The sequence below is a fragment of the Furipterus horrens genome, unplaced genomic scaffold (assembly GCF_987537825.1).
Source record: "Furipterus horrens unplaced genomic scaffold, mFurHor1.1.pri manual_scaffold_9, whole genome shotgun sequence".
NCBI lineage: Eukaryota > Metazoa > Chordata > Mammalia > Chiroptera > Furipteridae > Furipterus > Furipterus horrens.
The window spans coordinates 42523284-42541700 of NW_028327179.1; the positions used below are offsets into that span (position 1 = coordinate 42523284).

General features: G+C 33.5%; 1 protein-coding gene across 1 annotated transcript in view; it reads left to right on the forward strand.

The window, feature by feature from the left end:
• PCLO (piccolo presynaptic cytomatrix protein) overlaps positions 1 to 18417 on the forward strand; it is a 337379-nt gene that overhangs the window by 212537 nt on the left and 106425 nt on the right. Inside the window, exons 7-8 of the mRNA XM_090286882.1 lie at positions 9830 to 12014; positions 17267 to 17403. Coding sequence (XP_090143008.1) covers positions 9830 to 12014; positions 17267 to 17403 — 2322 coding nt within the window. The remainder of the gene's footprint in view (positions 1 to 9829; positions 12015 to 17266; positions 17404 to 18417) is intronic.

The following is an 18417-nucleotide window of genomic DNA, read 5'->3' on the forward strand; positions in this document are numbered from 1 at the left end:
CAGTAGATTGATATCTCACCATCAGAGGTCTGACAGGTTTTGAGTTACTGATGTCTGTGGAGATGATGAGCTAATAAATACCTAGTTCTCTTTCTTTATCCCCTTAAAGTTAATCTCTAGTGCTCATTACTTCTGAACATCTTCTGAGGAGATTTGTAATGAAATATGAATATTCCCCTTAAATTCTAGATCTGTGTCTGATAATTGAATAATGCAATTGCATGTCTGAAAACAAAAGCCACACATAGTATGGCCATTGTGCTGAGATTTATCAAAGGACCGTATGAATAGCATGTACTTTGCTCCATTCATTGGAATATAGTTATCTGATTTAACATTAGGAAAGAAAAAAGAAAAGAGGAAAGAAAGGGAAGGAGGAAGGAGAAATACATATGGTATGAACACATACATACATACAAAAATGCTCATCTTAAAAAACTATTAAGAGGACTTTGCAAAACACTTTAGGCAGATTTTAGGAAAGAAAATAAATTAATTTCTGGGACAGTCCAAAAACTATAATGTAAGGCAGTAAGTGCTGCACAGACAGACATTTCTAATGCTTCTGTCTAGTGAGGTAGAAACTAGTTTTCTGCTTGGCTGCTCAGCCCAACAGCAATGACTTTCAGCAAGAAAACAAAACAAACTAGGACACAAGGTGCATTAAGGAAAAGCTTAAGGATTTCTAATGAAATATTGAGTGTCATTTTCACAATATTATTTGGAGAACATTTTTGTCTATACTACTAGGCTTTGGGAAATAACTTGTGTGTGACTTTTAAATATTGTTACTTTGTTTTTATTCGTCTATTAATAGGGTCCTGAGAATGAGTTTCTCTCTTTTTTTTCTTGTTAATAGAATATTATAACAATGAGAGAAAAACTGCTTTTTAAAAACTATTTCAATTACATACACAAATGGTAAATTCTCTTTCATGGCAATAGACAGTCAAGACTGTTTATTGGTAGAAGTGTCTAATTTTTTAATAATTCAATTATATTCTCATGGCAATGATGATGCTTATTTACAGTTTTGGTTCATAAGAAGAATTATTATGCTATTCTTCAGTACTCTAGTTGAAGAACTTTCATGGCTTTATTTTGTATATGCCAGGCAGTGTGCTATTGCAATTCCTAATGGATTTTAAATGTTTGTTTTTTTAGTTTTAGAAGTATTTTTCCATGAGTAGTATCATTTAGAATTTCACTTTTTCACAGGTCACTCTTCTGTTTTATCTTTCTTATATCTTTTAAAGCAGTTGGAATTCTTGAGCTCTTATACTGAACATTTTATGTGTTTTAGCTCTATGTGGGGGTGACGGTGGGTGGTTTTAAATAATGGGTCTATTTTGGGAATAGGTTCTTAAAGATATAGTGCATAGAATAGAATGCTGAATATTTTTACATTCAACTGCCATTTTGTCTTAAAATTGGAAACTGTTGATGTTGGAGTGGGGAGAGACCCCTTGAAGGTGAATTAATGTTTCCATTGACATTTCATAGTATAACTCTCTTCCAGTCAATTTACAAGAAAGGAAGTGTAAAGGCATATTTTTCAATTTTCAGCCTTACGTTTTCCTTACAGCTGCATCATCATCCTTCACCTTAACTTCCCAAAGTTAAAGAAACACCCTAACTTATGTTTATATATTTTAAAGAGCTATCTTGGTTGAAGGAGAAAAATTCTAGACATTCACCTGTCTTCCTAACACTTAAAAGACATAGCTCTTTATAGATGATACTTATACCCTAAGAAGAATGAATGACCAGTTACACAGCACAGCAAATAAAGTCAGTGAGCAGGATGCTGTGTTTGAGTATTATTATTCTTATCAAGACCAAGACTTACTGTCATCTGCAAAGTAAATAAAGTCTGTGGATGAAAGTTCAGCTAGGGTTGGACAAAAACCCTATTAGCAATTTTTACTCAACTTTTAAAAAATCTTTTTCACTGAGCTATAAGTGTTTTTTGTTTTTGTTACTGTTCTCATTCTTTTTTCTTATTAGTTTTAATATGGCAAGAATTTTCTTGATTTTAAAATTGAGCTTAGCTTTGTAATTAATCTCCCTTAGTTATTATGTTGTTTAGTTCCTTAAATCAAATAACTGTCCTGTCCTCTTAAGGTTATAATCTCTTTTTAATTACACCATTGATTTTTATTTTTTAATTAGAGTAACTGGCAACCTTTAACAAAAACTATCATTTTCATATGGTTTCAGTCAGACTGGCAATTTCTTACCTTCTCATTTTTTTCTTAGTTATTGCAGCTGTGAAAAATTTCCCAAGAATTTTATGAGGTTAGGCTAGAAAAATTAATTTTCTATACTTAATGGATTAATTCTCATAGTTATAGGCATCTGGTTTTTTCCTCCCTATTCTCTAATAAAACTGTATTTTTAAAAACCTAGTTGAATATCTTTTGAATATTAGTTTATGTTAGTACAGTAGGTAAGAATTGGATTAATTATAGGATCATAAAACAAATTTATAACAAGGCAAAAATCCGATATTCTTAACTTCATTAATTTGCTCAGGTTGTTACTATAGCCTGAGATGTCTCTTTTCTTTTACCCTTTATCCCAAGACTTTTCTTTTTCAAGGCACCATGCAAGTCCCAGTGCCTCTAAGAAGCCTACCTTTTCCATTCAGATTAAAGTATTCTGATATACAAATACTAGCATTCTCGTCATCAATAGATATAATTAAATAACAATAAGCCAGTGATTTCTTTTTGAGAATATCATCTTGTATATACTACTACTACTTCTTTGGTTCTCAATCAGTAACTCTTTTGTCTCACTCCCCTAGAGGTTTTGACTGTGCTTAGTTACATTTGATTTACATGAGTGGGGAAGGATGTGCTCATGACATCCAGTTGGTAGAAGCCAAAGTTACCACTAAACACCCTGCAATGCACAAAACAGCCACCCCAACCCTTAACAAAGAATTATTTGGTCAAAAATGTCATTAGGCCAAGGTTGAGAAACATGATTTGATTACTTACACTGATGCTAGACCATGAATAGCCATGGTATGCATGTGGTTCTGACAGATTATATGACCACTTTTCATTCTTATGACCAACTCTGCCGTGACACTACATTAAGTTTTGCTGAAGCCTTACAGATTGTATCTGCTGTTTCTGTGTGATCTACATACCTCATTAGCATTGAAGGAACTTAAATTGGGCTGTCACAATTTTCTCTTTGACAAAGCCACACTGCCACCCTGTTCACTGCATTACAAGTCATTGCCGAGTATTGCACACATACATTTTCGTGCTTTGCCCTGGTATTTCACACGGTACTGGAGTTAGTTTGACCAGTATATAATAAGCAGCTTTGCTTTTCCCATCTATAAAAAAGAAAATGGATGAATGGAACTTTTAAAAGAGATACGACTTTCAAAGTGTTTTTTCCTATATCATTTATTTTCTCTTTCTATTTGCATAAAATACTCTCTGAATGTGTTTTCATCTCACAGGTATTAATGCATCACTAGGATGAAATGAAACCAGACAATCTTTGGTGTCTCTATGAAAAATTATATTTCATACTATTCCCTCTACATAGAAAATATTCTCCTATTTAAGTCCCATCCATACTTAAGACCCAAGCTTTCTATTATGTCTTAATCCATCTTTCCTTCCCTAAACTAAAAGTAAACTCTTCTTATTCTGGGTCCCAATACATTCTGTTTATATAATTTCCTAATTCATCTTCTGACTTGTGATATAGATGATCTTTTAACAAGTTATAGGATATTTATCTCCGTCAAAGTATCTAATTTATCAATAAATCTTTGTGGAATTGTACTGTTTGAAGCGAATCCACATCTCCATTATCTAAAAGTAAAAGGCTTTCATAAAGATATTTACTGTTTAACTGGAAGAACAAGCTTAAAAATCCAAGGTTTTATCATGATGAACATTGATTTCCAACAGCAGGTAGAGAATTTTTGTGAGTTTGAGCCAAACTGAAGACAATTATCAGGAAGCATAATCCCAACGAGGTATGAAAATGTACTGGAGAAAGGAAATTTTGCACCTTATTTTATATATATATATATATATATATATATATATATATATATATATAAAACAATCAAAAGAGGACATGTTAACAGGTTACATGAAAGTCATTGGTGATATATGAGGTAGGTAGGAGAAAGCAAATAAACTCTAGGATTGGGTAAAAAGTAAAATGATAGACGCGTACTTCTTTTACTTAAGTGGGTACAGGATAGTTAACTGTCAAGAATTAACATAACAGTAGCAACAAGGGGATTTGTGGTCTCACCTACTGTGGTGCTTATATTTTGAGGTGTCTGGAAAAAGGAAATTTGACATTCCAAAGGTATGTTGTCATAGATGCAAAAAGACAACTGATAGGCTCCATTCAGGTAAAGATTGACTTTTGGGGTGGGGTGGGGGGATAATGGCTTAGGACATGACTACCCACCATGAATTGCTTTTACGTAGAAAGTTCCTATGTGGTTAGTTTAGGTCTCTGAGTCTGTAAGGCTGCATTCAGGCTTCCCCTGAGTTTGCTAGGTTTTACATGTGGCCCCTTTTCTTCCACACTATATTTACAAAACGAAAAATACATTCCTAAGTCTTTATATCTGATATTAACAAGAGCTATTTAGTCAAAGACTGAAGTAGTTTCTTCATACAATCATCTAAAAAAATTTTCTGACTTATGAGTTCTTTGAAAGCAGGGTGTAAAGTCACTTAATCTCATACCTTTAACTCTTTTCCATTAGTATCTAGAACAATGCATTTTAGAATTATACTCAGCAACTACTCGAATAAATGAGTAAACTGAATTTCCCATATTTATTATATATAGCAATTGATAAATAATTTGGTTTAGCATCTATTTTTAGCTTCTTCAACTTTAGGGGGAAATAGGTATCCTTTAATCATTCTTAGATTGAGTATAGATTATTTTCACAATGAGGTAATGCATATACATATGTTACCATGCAAAGGGGGGCTCATTCATGTGACGCCTTGATCTAAGACCCAACAGTTAGTGTTGAGAAAAACATGTCTTTATTCAAAAGATTCCGACATGGGCGGGGGTGGGAGTGCTGTGAGCACTTCAGCTCGGACCTGGGTTCTCCCATGATACCCAGCACTTCCCTTGCTCCCCACCAGGCTATAAACCAAAACCAAGCCCGGTAGTTCCCCATTTCTTAATCTTCCAGCTCTCTCCTTCAGGATCTGGCATACATTGTCTTCAGCTTACATATAATAGTCCAGGAAAAGTATGTACCATGGTACACTGGATCATGGTGAAGTCCAGGAAAGGCACAAGTCCTAAGAGAGTGTCCTCACTGTATGTCCCAAGTTCCAAGAGTCCAGATAGAGTCCAGGTCTGCAAAGTGGAGCCTTTGGTGGCTTCGGAGTCAGCTAGAGCAGGCACGACCAAAGCAGCAGCATGCCTGCTTTCCTACAAGCCTAGGCTGCATGGCAAAATCCTGACTGCAAACTGCATAGCTACTTCTTCATATAACCTGCTGCTACAACCTGCTGCTCCATCATGCTCCTCTAACATGCTCCTTTCATCGCGCTTCTCATGGCAGGCAGCGGGACCCTTCATCCTTTGAAACAGCATCGTTGTCCTTCCTTATGGCTGGCTCCTTTCCTTATTGCTCTCTCCTTTAGGAAAGTCTTGTCTGTCTCCTTGTCATTGATATGCAAAGTGTCTTAAACAGTACCATCTGCTCTTTTATGGGCCCTAGCTACCAGCCTGCCATAGATATGCAAAGTACCTTAAAAGCTACATCATTCCTTCCCCCACCCCCAAAACCATGAGCTGTGGGGAATTTAAGGGTCCTTCCCCCAGTGTTATACATATATTTAAAGTCCTTAGGATAGTGTGCCCATATACTTGAGCTACTTTTATTTTTGTTAATATCCAGGACAACTCAGAACAAGGAAAAATTTCTTTCCTTTGTATATAATATATATGGTATAAATTGATTCCCCTGAGAATAATGTTGTTTAAAATAACTTTGGACAGCAAAAATTACCCTGGAGTACATCTGCTTGTTTCACAATTACCTGCTAAGTACTACAATTGGAATGAACTATTCTTCTAGGCCCCCTTCAACCTCCATCCATTGTATTGTTATGTCTTTTCTTTGGTCTGCTATTGGCACAACTATTTGAAAATAATTTAAATTTATACATACAGTTATTTAATATGATAATTTTTCCAGATTAAGGGAAGCAGATCTATTTAAATACAACTTTTATCAGGCTAGTCATCAAGGAAACTCTTATTAAATAAAACACAAAGATTTTTCTAGATTGTTGTCATCTCTAATCATGGCATCCAACTATTTCACCCTTAATAATGATAAACTTTCTTTTATACATCTTTTCTAAGGAAGTATATATATATATATACATAGATATGTATATGTATATGTGTGTGTGTATATATATACATATATATACACACACACATATAGCTTTTCTATTATTTTACATTATATCAACTGGATTAAAATTAACCAGTTTAGAAGTTAGTTATGGTCTTAAAAGTCAGCCCTTCTTAAATTTAAGTTCTCAAGACATCACTTTAAATTTTCTATTATATTTCTGTCAGTCATCTGGGACAATAAGTGATATAGACTCTACTTTTTTTTTTAACTCATTTACTCCTTAAACCAACAATATAAGGATAAATATTAACTTTCTTTTTTTTACACACAAGACAACTGAGGCCCAGGGAGTTTAAGCAACTTGCTAAAGGTTTCATAGCTCACGAAAGGCAGAGCCAGGATTACAAGTCTATAAAGTCTGGCCTGGGAGACTAAGCTTTCAATCACTATGTTCCACTTCCTCTCATTTGGAAGAAATATGGAAGGAGACCTTGAGAGATCTCCAACTTTGTGACTACTTCTATAGTCAGAGTAAAAGTTATTGGTTGCCAAGTAGAGAACAGCAAAGCTTTGTCACTTGCTTGCATGACTCATATCCATTGCACACAAAATATTAATTAACACAAGTCATGGGTGATTAGATATTTGCAACTTCAGGGGATAATTAGAATCCTCAGTACCTGAAATGCTTCTTTACCCTAGTACTTCATTAAAAAACAACAACAAAATAATAATAATTTGACTAAGCCTACTGTCTCAAGTGACACTATAAACTATTAGTCATGAAGTTAAATTAGGAAATACTTCACACATGGATAATAAATAAGTAATAAGAGCTAATATCAGAGTCTAGTTTATTAACCATTACTCTTAATGCAGTAGTCTTTTTCGTGGTTCCTCGTAGTTTTGTTTTTCCTATGACTTATATATGCTTTCATTCTCAGTGAATTCTGAGAAATTCACTTTATTCAGAACCTTTAAAGTTAATCACAGTTCTTATTTTACCCTCTTATTTTCTTATTCTTTCATTTAACAGGTATGTGCACCCATTTAATGGATTCCTTCAGTATTTTTAACTAATTTCTTTTCATTCTCTTTATTTGCTCCATTTCACGGTTACCTTCTCTGTTTTGTATGCTTTCTGTCTGCCAGGATCAACATTTAGTATTGCATTAATTGGTGGGTATTTTTATCCTCCCTTGGTGGGAAGAAAAATTCTGATTTGAAATATATTTATTTTATGCAATGCTACAGCACAATCAAACAATTTTTTATTAAACTTTTTCACAGCCACATCATGTAGTATGAATGAACATTTTGTATTTTAAAATTTTCATGCATATACCAAATATACCAAATGTAAGCTAAGGAAAAAGAAACAGTGTTTCAGCTTCCCATTGAATACCATTATATTCAGAGAACTGAAAAGGTTATTATGGAAAACTCTTAAAAATAGAAGACATATCTATATTAGTATTTTAGAGAATTATTAAATATAATTGTATTTCAGTTTTTATTTTTTGCAAATAAACTTTCTTTAAAAGATGTAGAATATGAATTTATGAAGAATCTGTGTTTTCTGCAAAATAGGGGGATTTTGCAAGACAATATTTAATGGATGCCTATAATATGTACCAAAGATTATATACAGTGTCTCATTTGATCTTCATGATAAGTCTGTGATCTAATTGTGAGTATTAACTAAAATGAAAAGAATTGTGGGGGAGAACGAATGAGTAACATACCAGACAGCTGCCTTTGAGGATCCAATTTTCTATATTCCTTGAGATTTCTTTGTGAGGAGGTACAGTCTACAACTTCAAAATCATTTGACCATATTTCACAGGCTCATAATATTTATTCATTTTGAATTTGCATGCAAATATTTTAAATGTCAGAAATACACATAAACCTTAATTGATCTTTTAGGCTATGCTTATTATTATTATTCCTGTTAAAGAAACAATAAGTGAATGTAGATAAAGAGAACAGAAAAATTATAATAGCAGATTAAAGGCACTGAGGAAAATAATTTAGAAATAATAAAAGACATTGAAAGTGCAGGGTCTTGGACAAATACGATCTAATTATTTAAACATAATTCTTATATACTTTCTATTATTTTTCTGCCCTCAATATTTGGTGATTGGGGAAAAGGAGAGAATTAAGGTCTTTGGATTATTAGTAAGAGAAAGAAAAAAATGATAAAAATAGGCAACTAGCCCTAATCAGTGTGACTCGGTTGGTTGTAGTTCCACAAAATGAAAGGTCGCTGGTTCAATTCCTGATCAGGGCACATGCCTGGGTTGTGGGTTCTGTCCCTGGTCGTGGTGTGTACAAGAGGTAGCTGATTGATGTTTCTCTCCCTCTCTTTTTTCCTCCCTTCCCCTCTCTAGAAGTGAATAATTAAAATCTTAAAAAAAAAAAAAAATAGGCAACTAGAAGGCAAAAGACCTAAGATCTAGTGAATATGCTACCCAATGCCTGGTTAACTTTGATTACATCCATTTGTTTTTAACTATAAATAATCAGTATGTTCTCTCATGTCTTTTGGCATTGTAAAACTGTGTAATTCTCAAAACCAGTGCTTCTCAGAGTGCAAGTTTGTGACAGATTAACCACGTGAAATTGAAAATATCTGTCAATCACAAATGATATACTTTTATCTAATTAAAAAAGATTTCAATGGGTTTTTATTGTAGTCAGGTTATTTTGTTTCTTTTTTGCTTCCTGTAGGAATTGTTAAAGCATTAAGAAGAAGTTAAAATTATTAAGACATAATAGAGTTAAAAGAAAATAAAAGTCCCAAATAGTCATAAAAATATTGAAAGATTAAATGGGAAATTAGTTCAGATTACTCTTTTGTGGACCAAAAAAAAAAAAAAAAAGATATTAAAGACCTTGAGGATTTATTTTCAAAACATTTTATAGTTGGAATAGAAAACTCAGCCATTCTGGGGGTAAAAGTAGGAACAGAAAGTTTGAAGTAAACAATTGAACTTAACAGTGGTAATTAAGCATTACTTTAACAAACAGAACTTAAATTTTAGGTAGATGATAAAAATATTTTAGGCCCAGATTTATGAAATCATCTTGTGTGTATTAAATAGGATGGAAAATCAGTTTTTAGAGGTCTTGTATGAGTCTAGCTAAAATATAAGCCTGCCTAGCAATGAGTTCTGTGCTTGATTTCAAAACTTATTTCTAATGCAGAAGTTATAATGATAAAGAACCAGTTTACCAAAAAAGAAAAAAATTTTTTCAGTTAATTGCATTTGGCTAATACTTAAAATTATATATAAAATTTTAGTTTTATTATACTGTCATACCTAAGACATATAAAATCTTATTTAACTGCCAATTATGAAGATTTTTTGTCTTTAATTTTTTTCATTGATAATAAAGTACTATATTGTGTTTATTTAATTACAGACAAAAAGTTCTCAGACCATAACACCCTCTGGCACCCAGAAAAAAGTTAAGAGAACTCTGCCAAACCCGCCTCCTGAGGAAACATCAACAGGAACTCAGCCGACTTACAGCACAATGAGCACAGTTTCCAGGAGAAGGATCTGCAGAACCAACACTATGGCACGAGCTAAGATTCTCCAGGACATAGACAGAGAACTCGATCTTGTAGAGAGGGAATCTGCAAAACTTAGAAAGAAACAAGCAGAACTTGATGAGGAAGAAAAGGAGATCGATGCCAAGTTACGGTACCTGGAAATGGGAATTAACAGGAGGAAAGAGGCATTGTTAAAGGAGAGAGAAAAAAGGGAGCGAGCCTACCTCCAGGGAGTAGCTGAGGACCGGGATTACATGTCTGACAGTGAGGTGAGCAGCACCAGACCAACCCGAATAGAAAGCCAGCATGGCATAGAGCGACCGAGAACTGCTCCACAAACTGAGTTCAGCCAATTTATACCCCCACAGACCCAAACAGAATCTCAGTTGGTTCCTCCTACAAGCCCTTATACACAATATCAATACTCTTCCCCTGCCCTTCCTACCCAAGCACCTACTCCATATACCCAACAATCCCATTTTCAACAGCAAACTTTGTACCACCAGCAGGTTTCACCTTACCAGACTCAGCCAACATTCCAAGCTGTGGCAACGATGTCCTTCACACCTCAGGCGCAACCTACACCAACCCCACAACCTTCTTATCAGTTACCATCACAGATGATGGTGATACAACAAAAACCACGGCAAACTACGTTATACTTGGAGCCCAAGATAACTTCAAACTATGAGGTGATTCGCAACCAACCCCTGATGATAGCACCTGTGTCTACTGATAGTACCTATGCCGTTTCCCATCTTGGTAGTAAGTACAATAGCTTAGACTTGAGAATAGGACTGGAGGAGAGAAGTAGCATGGCAAGCAGTCCAATATCAAGCATATCTGCAGATTCTTTTTACACTGATATTGACCATACTTCACGGAATTTTGTCTTGATTGATGACATTGGAGAGATTACCAAAGGAACAGCAGCATTAACCACTGCATTTAGTCTTCATGAAAAGGATCTGTCAAAAACAGACCGTCTCCTTAGAACCACCGAAACACGGAGGTCTCAGGAAGTGACTGATTTCCTAGCACCGTTACAGACTTCATCCAGATTGCATAGTTATGTGAAAGCAGAGGATGATCCCATGGAGGATCCTTATGAGTTAAAGCTTCTGAAACATCAGATTAAGCAAGAATTCCGTAGAGGGGCGGAGAGCTTAGATCATCTTGCTGGTCTTTCCCATTATTACCACGCTGATACTAGCTACAGACATTTCCCAAAATCTGAAAAGTACAGCATTGGTAGACTCACACTTGAAAAACAAGCAGCGAAACAACTACCAGCAGCCATACTGTATCAAAAGCAGTCGAAGCATAAGAAATCACTAATTGACCCTAAAATGTCAAAATTTTCACCTATTCAAGAAAGTAGAGACCTTGAACCTGATTATCCAAGCTATATGACTTCTAGCACTTCGTCTATTGGTGGAATTTCTTCCAGAGCAAGGCTTCTTCAAGATGATATCACCTTTGGCCTCAGAAAAAATATTACAGACCAACAGAAATTTATGGGATCATCTCTCGGCACCGGACTGGGCACGTTAGGAAATACCATAAGGTCAGCTCTTCAGGATGAGGCGGATAAGCCGTACAGTAGTGGCAGCAGGTCCAGACCTTCATCCAGACCTTCCTCTGTCTACGGGCTTGATTTATCAATCAAAAGAGATTCTTCCAGCTCTTCCCTAAGACTGAAAGCTCAAGAGGCTGAAGCTCTAGATGTTTCCTTTGGTCATGCATCACCCTCTGGCAGAACTAAGCCTACCAGTTTGCCAATTAGCCAGAGTAGAGGAAGAATCCCAATCGTGGCTCAGAATTCTGAAGAAGAAAGTCCACTCAGCCCTGTTGGCCAGCCAATGGGAATGGCCAGGGCTGCAGCTGGACCTCTGCCACCAATATCTGCAGACACCAGAGATCAGTTTGGATCAAGTCACTCACTGCCTGAAGTTCAGCAACACATGAGAGAAGAATCACGGACTCGAGGCTATGACCGTGACATAGCATTCATTATGGATGACTTCCAACATGCCATGTCAGACAGTGAAGGTAAATTGGGCCTCAGACTACCTTGTTACTCTCAAAACTCAAACTCTTTATTTTTCTGCATGTTTAATTTTCCTTCTCCAGGGATGTATTCTGTTTCCTTTGGTTTGTCTTTTGCATGTTTACTTCAATTTTATTTCTTGTATATGGAAATTTTATCTTGTGTATAGATTTTGTAGCATGCTTTTCTTTATTTCTTTTTAGTTTATTCTTTTATTGTTGTTTCCTCGTTGTTTGGTTTGTTTGATGTCCACTTTTCCAAAACCATTATAATAATTGTCTCAATAAAATAGGTCATTCTTTAAATCCATATTTGGAAATTTTTCATTGTATGGTTCTTTTATTTTTTAAATGCACTTTTAATGTTATTGGTCAGTTTCTTTCAGTTTTTGAAAAATTTTCAGGTTTAAAGCCATTGAGTACTATCTGCTAGATTTTGTAATAGAAGATTATTTATGCAAGTTTTGTGAGACCAATATTTATTCAGAGAATTTTTGGATAAGTCCCTGATATTAATATAATGTAGAATTTTATAATTCTCCCTAAATAAAAGTTTTGCATTTTATCCTCATTATGAATACCATAATGGAAAAGTTTGTACTTTTGCATTATATACTAGAAAGCTTAGCAGAAAATATGATATTGACAAATCATTTTATCAGTATGTATACAGTATTTTTTAGATTTAAAATTCAAATTTTGTTGTACACTGCTTTTATGAGTTTAGCTGTTTGGAGCCGAAGCTCCTCCAGGTGTACCTGTTTAGCCTTTTCCTTGACGTTGCTGTTTGCATCATCCCTTTTTTTACCCTAAATTATTTTGCTAGTTTTTTGTTGAATAAGTGATTTAAGGCAAGTGCATACTTAGCTAAAAACTGGCTTATGGTATTTTGTTATTATTGTTTAAACGTGTAGACCCATAAATATTTTAGAAGATTATCTAGTACAAGTCTTAATTTTGAAGAAATCAAAGGGAGGTGAGGGACAGAGATGTAAAGAGTCTTGCTTGTGCCAAGAGGACTCGTGACCCTGGATCCTTTTTGTTATTGTTGTTTAGCTCCTCTGTGGTTTATTTGAATATAGGTGTGGTTTGAGTTCTGGGAATAAAATATTTCTAATCAAATAAAAGCATATTACTTCATGGTTTGGAGACTGCAAAGCACTAAGCTAGCATGAATATCTCCCCATTTAAATCTTACATTTCCCTTGAAGACTCACAGGAAAATATGTTTTCATGAAAAGGATTTTCTTTCTACTTCTGTATCTAGGCACCAATATGATTATTGAGGTTCAAATCTAGATTTGAAAAGGACTAATCAGTGGATCTGGAGGACAAACTGCTTTTCCTAGTGAACTTCCAATAACTAATCACTCTCTGATATGTTTTCTTCTCTACTGGCTATTGGAATGACCATTTTTATTGATAATTAGTCAATTAAATGAAACAGTCTTCTTTTATTTAGCCATTTGTTTGCCTGCATCTACATAGTTAAACAATATACTGTCATGTGGAAACAGTCTTTATTTTTTAATTTAATTTTCTCACAATCCACATTTCACACACATTTTATACGTATAAAACAACTTCTGTGAAAAAATAAAAGGGCTCTTTAATATTTATATCCATAAAATAACAAAATAAAACAAAATCTCTAACAGGTCTGTGGCCTAACTACATTCCTAAAGGCTATGTGTGCATGATGAGCACATACATGGAGATAGTTTGACAGATTCATTTATTCATCACAGATGTTTTTACCAACATGGTGCCAGACATACACACAGATATTTCCATATATTCTCAGTGCGATATTTATTTACATAGAATTAAATAAAAATAACTGAATGTTTTATTTCATATTTATATATTTGGATGATGTGTACTCACAATCATCAAGGGCTGTATGAAGAAATTAATTTGACAAAGTAGATGAGACATAAGCAGCACACAAAATTATGAAGTGTTTATAAAGATATCAAAGAAATAAACAATTAAAATGAAATTAAATAGACTAAAGTGTTTTTAAAAATTAAGGAGTCAAAACATTTATTTATAAAGATATTGATACAGAATTAGACAATGGGCTACTATAAAAAATTAATTTACATATGTAATATGTGTGTGAATTTTAGTGATTATCTTTAAAAGTTGTATGTTTTAAAATCTTATATGTTATCTTTGCTTTTATATCACATAAACATATTATTTTTCTTCTGGTAATTAATGGCCTGCGTTTCTTTTGAAATCCTGGATTCCTTGGGTAATTAAGGGAAAAAGGAGAAAATATTTTTTTCCAATCATGTAACTTATTTATGAACTTATGAAAGATTAAGGATGTTTAAGTACTTTTTACCAATAACGCTATATCTATATTTGAATGATCCTAAGATAATTTTGAAAAGTATAACATTTCAGTGGTCTATTTGGTACCATATAGACCAAGCAAATCTGATTTTAAATTGCTTATTGTGCGTTTCCTTTGAATACAGACTCTAGGTTTGAGAACATTAGATGTTTTTCAGATGTGTTGTATATGACTCTAGTTAATTTTGAAATAGCTCACTTGTGGTAAAATCTAGGTATGCATAATTTATATTGCTTAATATATGGCCAGCAGGTTGAAGTCAACTACTTGATATGCACGTATGGTTGAGTAAGTACAAAGCTGGATGCTTTCCTTTAGAGCAGATTAGAAGGAAGACAAAACTAGAAACAGCCAAGTGATATTTATTTTTACCACAAATATTTTGTTGAAAACATTACTTCAAAGTATACTTTATGCAAGAAAAAAAGCATATATATGTATACACACACACACACACACACCAATTTGTGAAACTGAATAGAATTAACCTATTCATATAACTGTTGGCTGTGAGTAATGCTAGATTCCAAAATAGCTTACTTGTATTTTATACTTAAGAATTCAATAAAACATCAGTTTAAAAAGGGGGGGGGGTACATTAATCTCTAGCAAATTATTTAATCTAATTTGGGAATTGTTATTATTATAAATTTTAATTTTTAAAGTGCAGATATATCATAGAAGATGAGACAATTGCCATTATAAACAATTAGCCTTTATATCTAACTTGCTGTAAATGATAAAGACAGAATTTAATATAAAACAGATTTATACAATCTGGCTTTTCTTAGTTGGTCTATAATTCCTAAACAAAACATGGTAGATATCCTAGCTTAGTTACATGTAGAATTACTATAAGAAATATCAGACAATCAAAATATATAATTAAAACTGAAAATAAATTGACAAAATTTGGATCAAGTTGAGATTCTGCCTTATTTATATAGACATAGCTAAGGAACATGTTTTAAAGGATTGTATTTCAAATGCAATTAGCAGAATTATATATTTAAGTGAAATCATGTACCTAATTATTCAAGATATTCATTTATTAAAATCAGTATAGATTATTTTTCTTTTTATAATAAATATATACAAGAAATAATATAAAGTAGTGTTAGTGTTGGGATAATTAATAAAATTTTAGGCTGATGATTAAATAATGGATTGTATTATATTTATCAAATTTTATTACACTAAATATTTTTTCATAAATTTAGTTAATTTGTACCTAATTAAAACTATGAAAAGCCATGATAAATATGCAGTAGATTGTGAGAAATGATTGTGTAACTATTAAGGAAGTTAAAGGGACAAATTCATAACTTTTCTAAATGTGCATAATCATAATATTAATTTGTTTCTCTAGTTGGTGACTAATTTTTCTGTTTTATTCACTTCTAAATATTTCTTGAATGTTATGGCATTTGCAAGGCATTATTTTAGTGTTAAGGCAGAAAAATATAGAAGATATGTGTCTTGCCTTCAAGCAGCTTAGAATCTTATAAGGGAGTTAAGACAAGCACATATATGACCACAAATGAGGTATGCCCCATCGTATTTCCTCAAATCGAAGGCTGGCGAAATTATAACACATTTTCCATCATTTTGTGTTTATTGGGAAGAAATGCTGTGTTTAATCACTACCACTGACCCGAGATCACAGGAGGTAGTTAGAGGTAAATAGTGATGTATATACTGTGGGGTGTATATGCTGTGGGTTTGCCAGCCCTGCTAGCAAAGAAATAATGAAAATTGCCTTAAAAATTTTTTTTGAAGAAAGTCCTGAAAGAGAAGACAATCAGGGATGCAGAGGTAAAAAGAGAGCCATAATGTGATAGAATTCAGTAGTGTGGCATTGTAGAAGCTAGACTTTCCATATAGTAGGTTGATATGATCATCAACCAATCTTTCAGGATGAGCACTCAAAAGAGCTGCTCCATCTGACAGGAAGTAACAATATATTTCCAGTGACTATTAGTTAGGGATCCTTAGACCAAGAATAAAACTTGATATGTATAAAGTCAAATTCTATATATTAAGTAAAACAGAATCTTTGGTCACTAATTAATAGCTTTAAAAAGCTTCAGAAGTACTGAGAACTGAAGTGATAATTGTGTACTTAAGCATGGTTGCATTTTCAAAAAAGGTATTTTAAGATATCAAGTTTTGTCACATAAATGCAAAAGGGAGTCAATCTACTATTCAATCTAACTCCTAAGTCTCAGAGAAGATAATTGTTTAATTTTTAATTAAAAAGTCTAAGTAATGTATTTTTAATATTAGGCTACCAGATGATTATAGCACACATATTCCTAGCAATAATACCTGGAATCATTTTAGAAATAAGTTTTTATTCATTTATGAATGTGATAAAAAACATATTTTCAAAAATTACTCACTTGACATTCAAAGTCATCACCCATATCTATTTCGGTACTGGTTTGATGTGATACAGTGACAGAATCTTCTGTATTCAAGAGACACATTTTCCTTAGACCGGTGGTGGGTGATGGGGAGAGGTGAGGAAGTGGGAACTAATGGGCTGGAGCTGAGTAGAATGACTGGAGAAATATTCTCTTGTTCATTTATTTATTTCAATTACTACCTACATTTCTTTTTTTCCTGATTTAAAATTTTAATTTTGTTTTGTTTTATTTTGCTCTGAGAGATTAAACAGATATGCACATGATTTTTTTCTAGGTTATTTCATGGTACACATTTTTAACATAATATCAGAAATGATTTTGGTCACCCCATTGAGAGCTGTGTTTGAAATGCATGAATGGTTAACAGCCTGGAGTATGTTGGTACTTCAGGACATCTGCTGCCCTCTATCATATGTATTAGTCAGGGTTGCAATGTTTGATATTTCCTTGGTTCCCCAAAGCTTATCACCTCCGTCGTGAAGAAACAGATTGGTTTGACAAACCCAGGGAGTCTCGCTTGGAAAATGGACATGGTCTGGATCGGAAACTGCCAGAAAGATTGGTCCACTCTAGACCACTCAGTCAACATCAAGAGCAAGTAAGTGCTATACTGAGCAATCTCTTTTAGATTTCTACCACTCCTCCAAAAATTCACCCTAGAATGGGCTCAACATCCTAATATACAAATTTAAACTTGTCAGCTGAGTGCACAAATTTAAAGTAGCAAGTACCTTTCTTTATCAGCTACAACTGGCAATTGCAGCATAGTCGTGATGCTTCTGCCAGGAAATTTTAAGTGATTCACTTCTCCAACAGATAAAGCTTGTACATCATACCCCATACTGCTGTACAATGGGAATACATAAAGGTCCTGAATCACTTACAGACTATTGGGTGAAATAGATTTAGGTACTTTCAATGCTTCCCAATAACAGTGTGTTCAGGAGTTATGAGCAGCAAATAAGAGGATGACCAAACCAAGGCAGCAAGGGTCAGGGAGGGCTTTACTTGGGGGAAAAAAAGAAACATTTTAAAGTCTATTAAATGAAAGTATTTTATAGTTATATTTTATTTTATCATCATCAGAACTTACATAAAGTGTTATTAATTATTATCTATAGATGGAAAACTAAAACTTAGAGATAAATTTCAAAATTAGATAAATATGATTCCAAAATGAACTCACCTTAGAACAAATGAGGTCACATTTGGGTTGAGTTATGAAAAATACATAGGAGATCATCAGTTGGATAAATTGAGAAAGATTTCTCTGGTAAGCCAAGTGGCCTTCAATAATTGCCTTAACAGGTCAGATATTTACAGGCTATTACTCATAATCACTAATACAATCACAAAAGAGATAGTTAATTTATACTACATACAATAACTTGTAAATCATCTTTCGTTACTGATTCATTAATATAGAAGACAAATATATTTTGAACAAAAATAACATATGCAATTGCTATAATTTATTTCAGTGTTTGTCACATTAAGGTATAAAAGACTTTTGATGGATAATAAGTACTGTCTATAAGATAATATCTATGTATAATAGATTTGGTTTCTTCCTAAGCAAATTTCGTTTTAATGGACAAATTTGTAGCTGTTA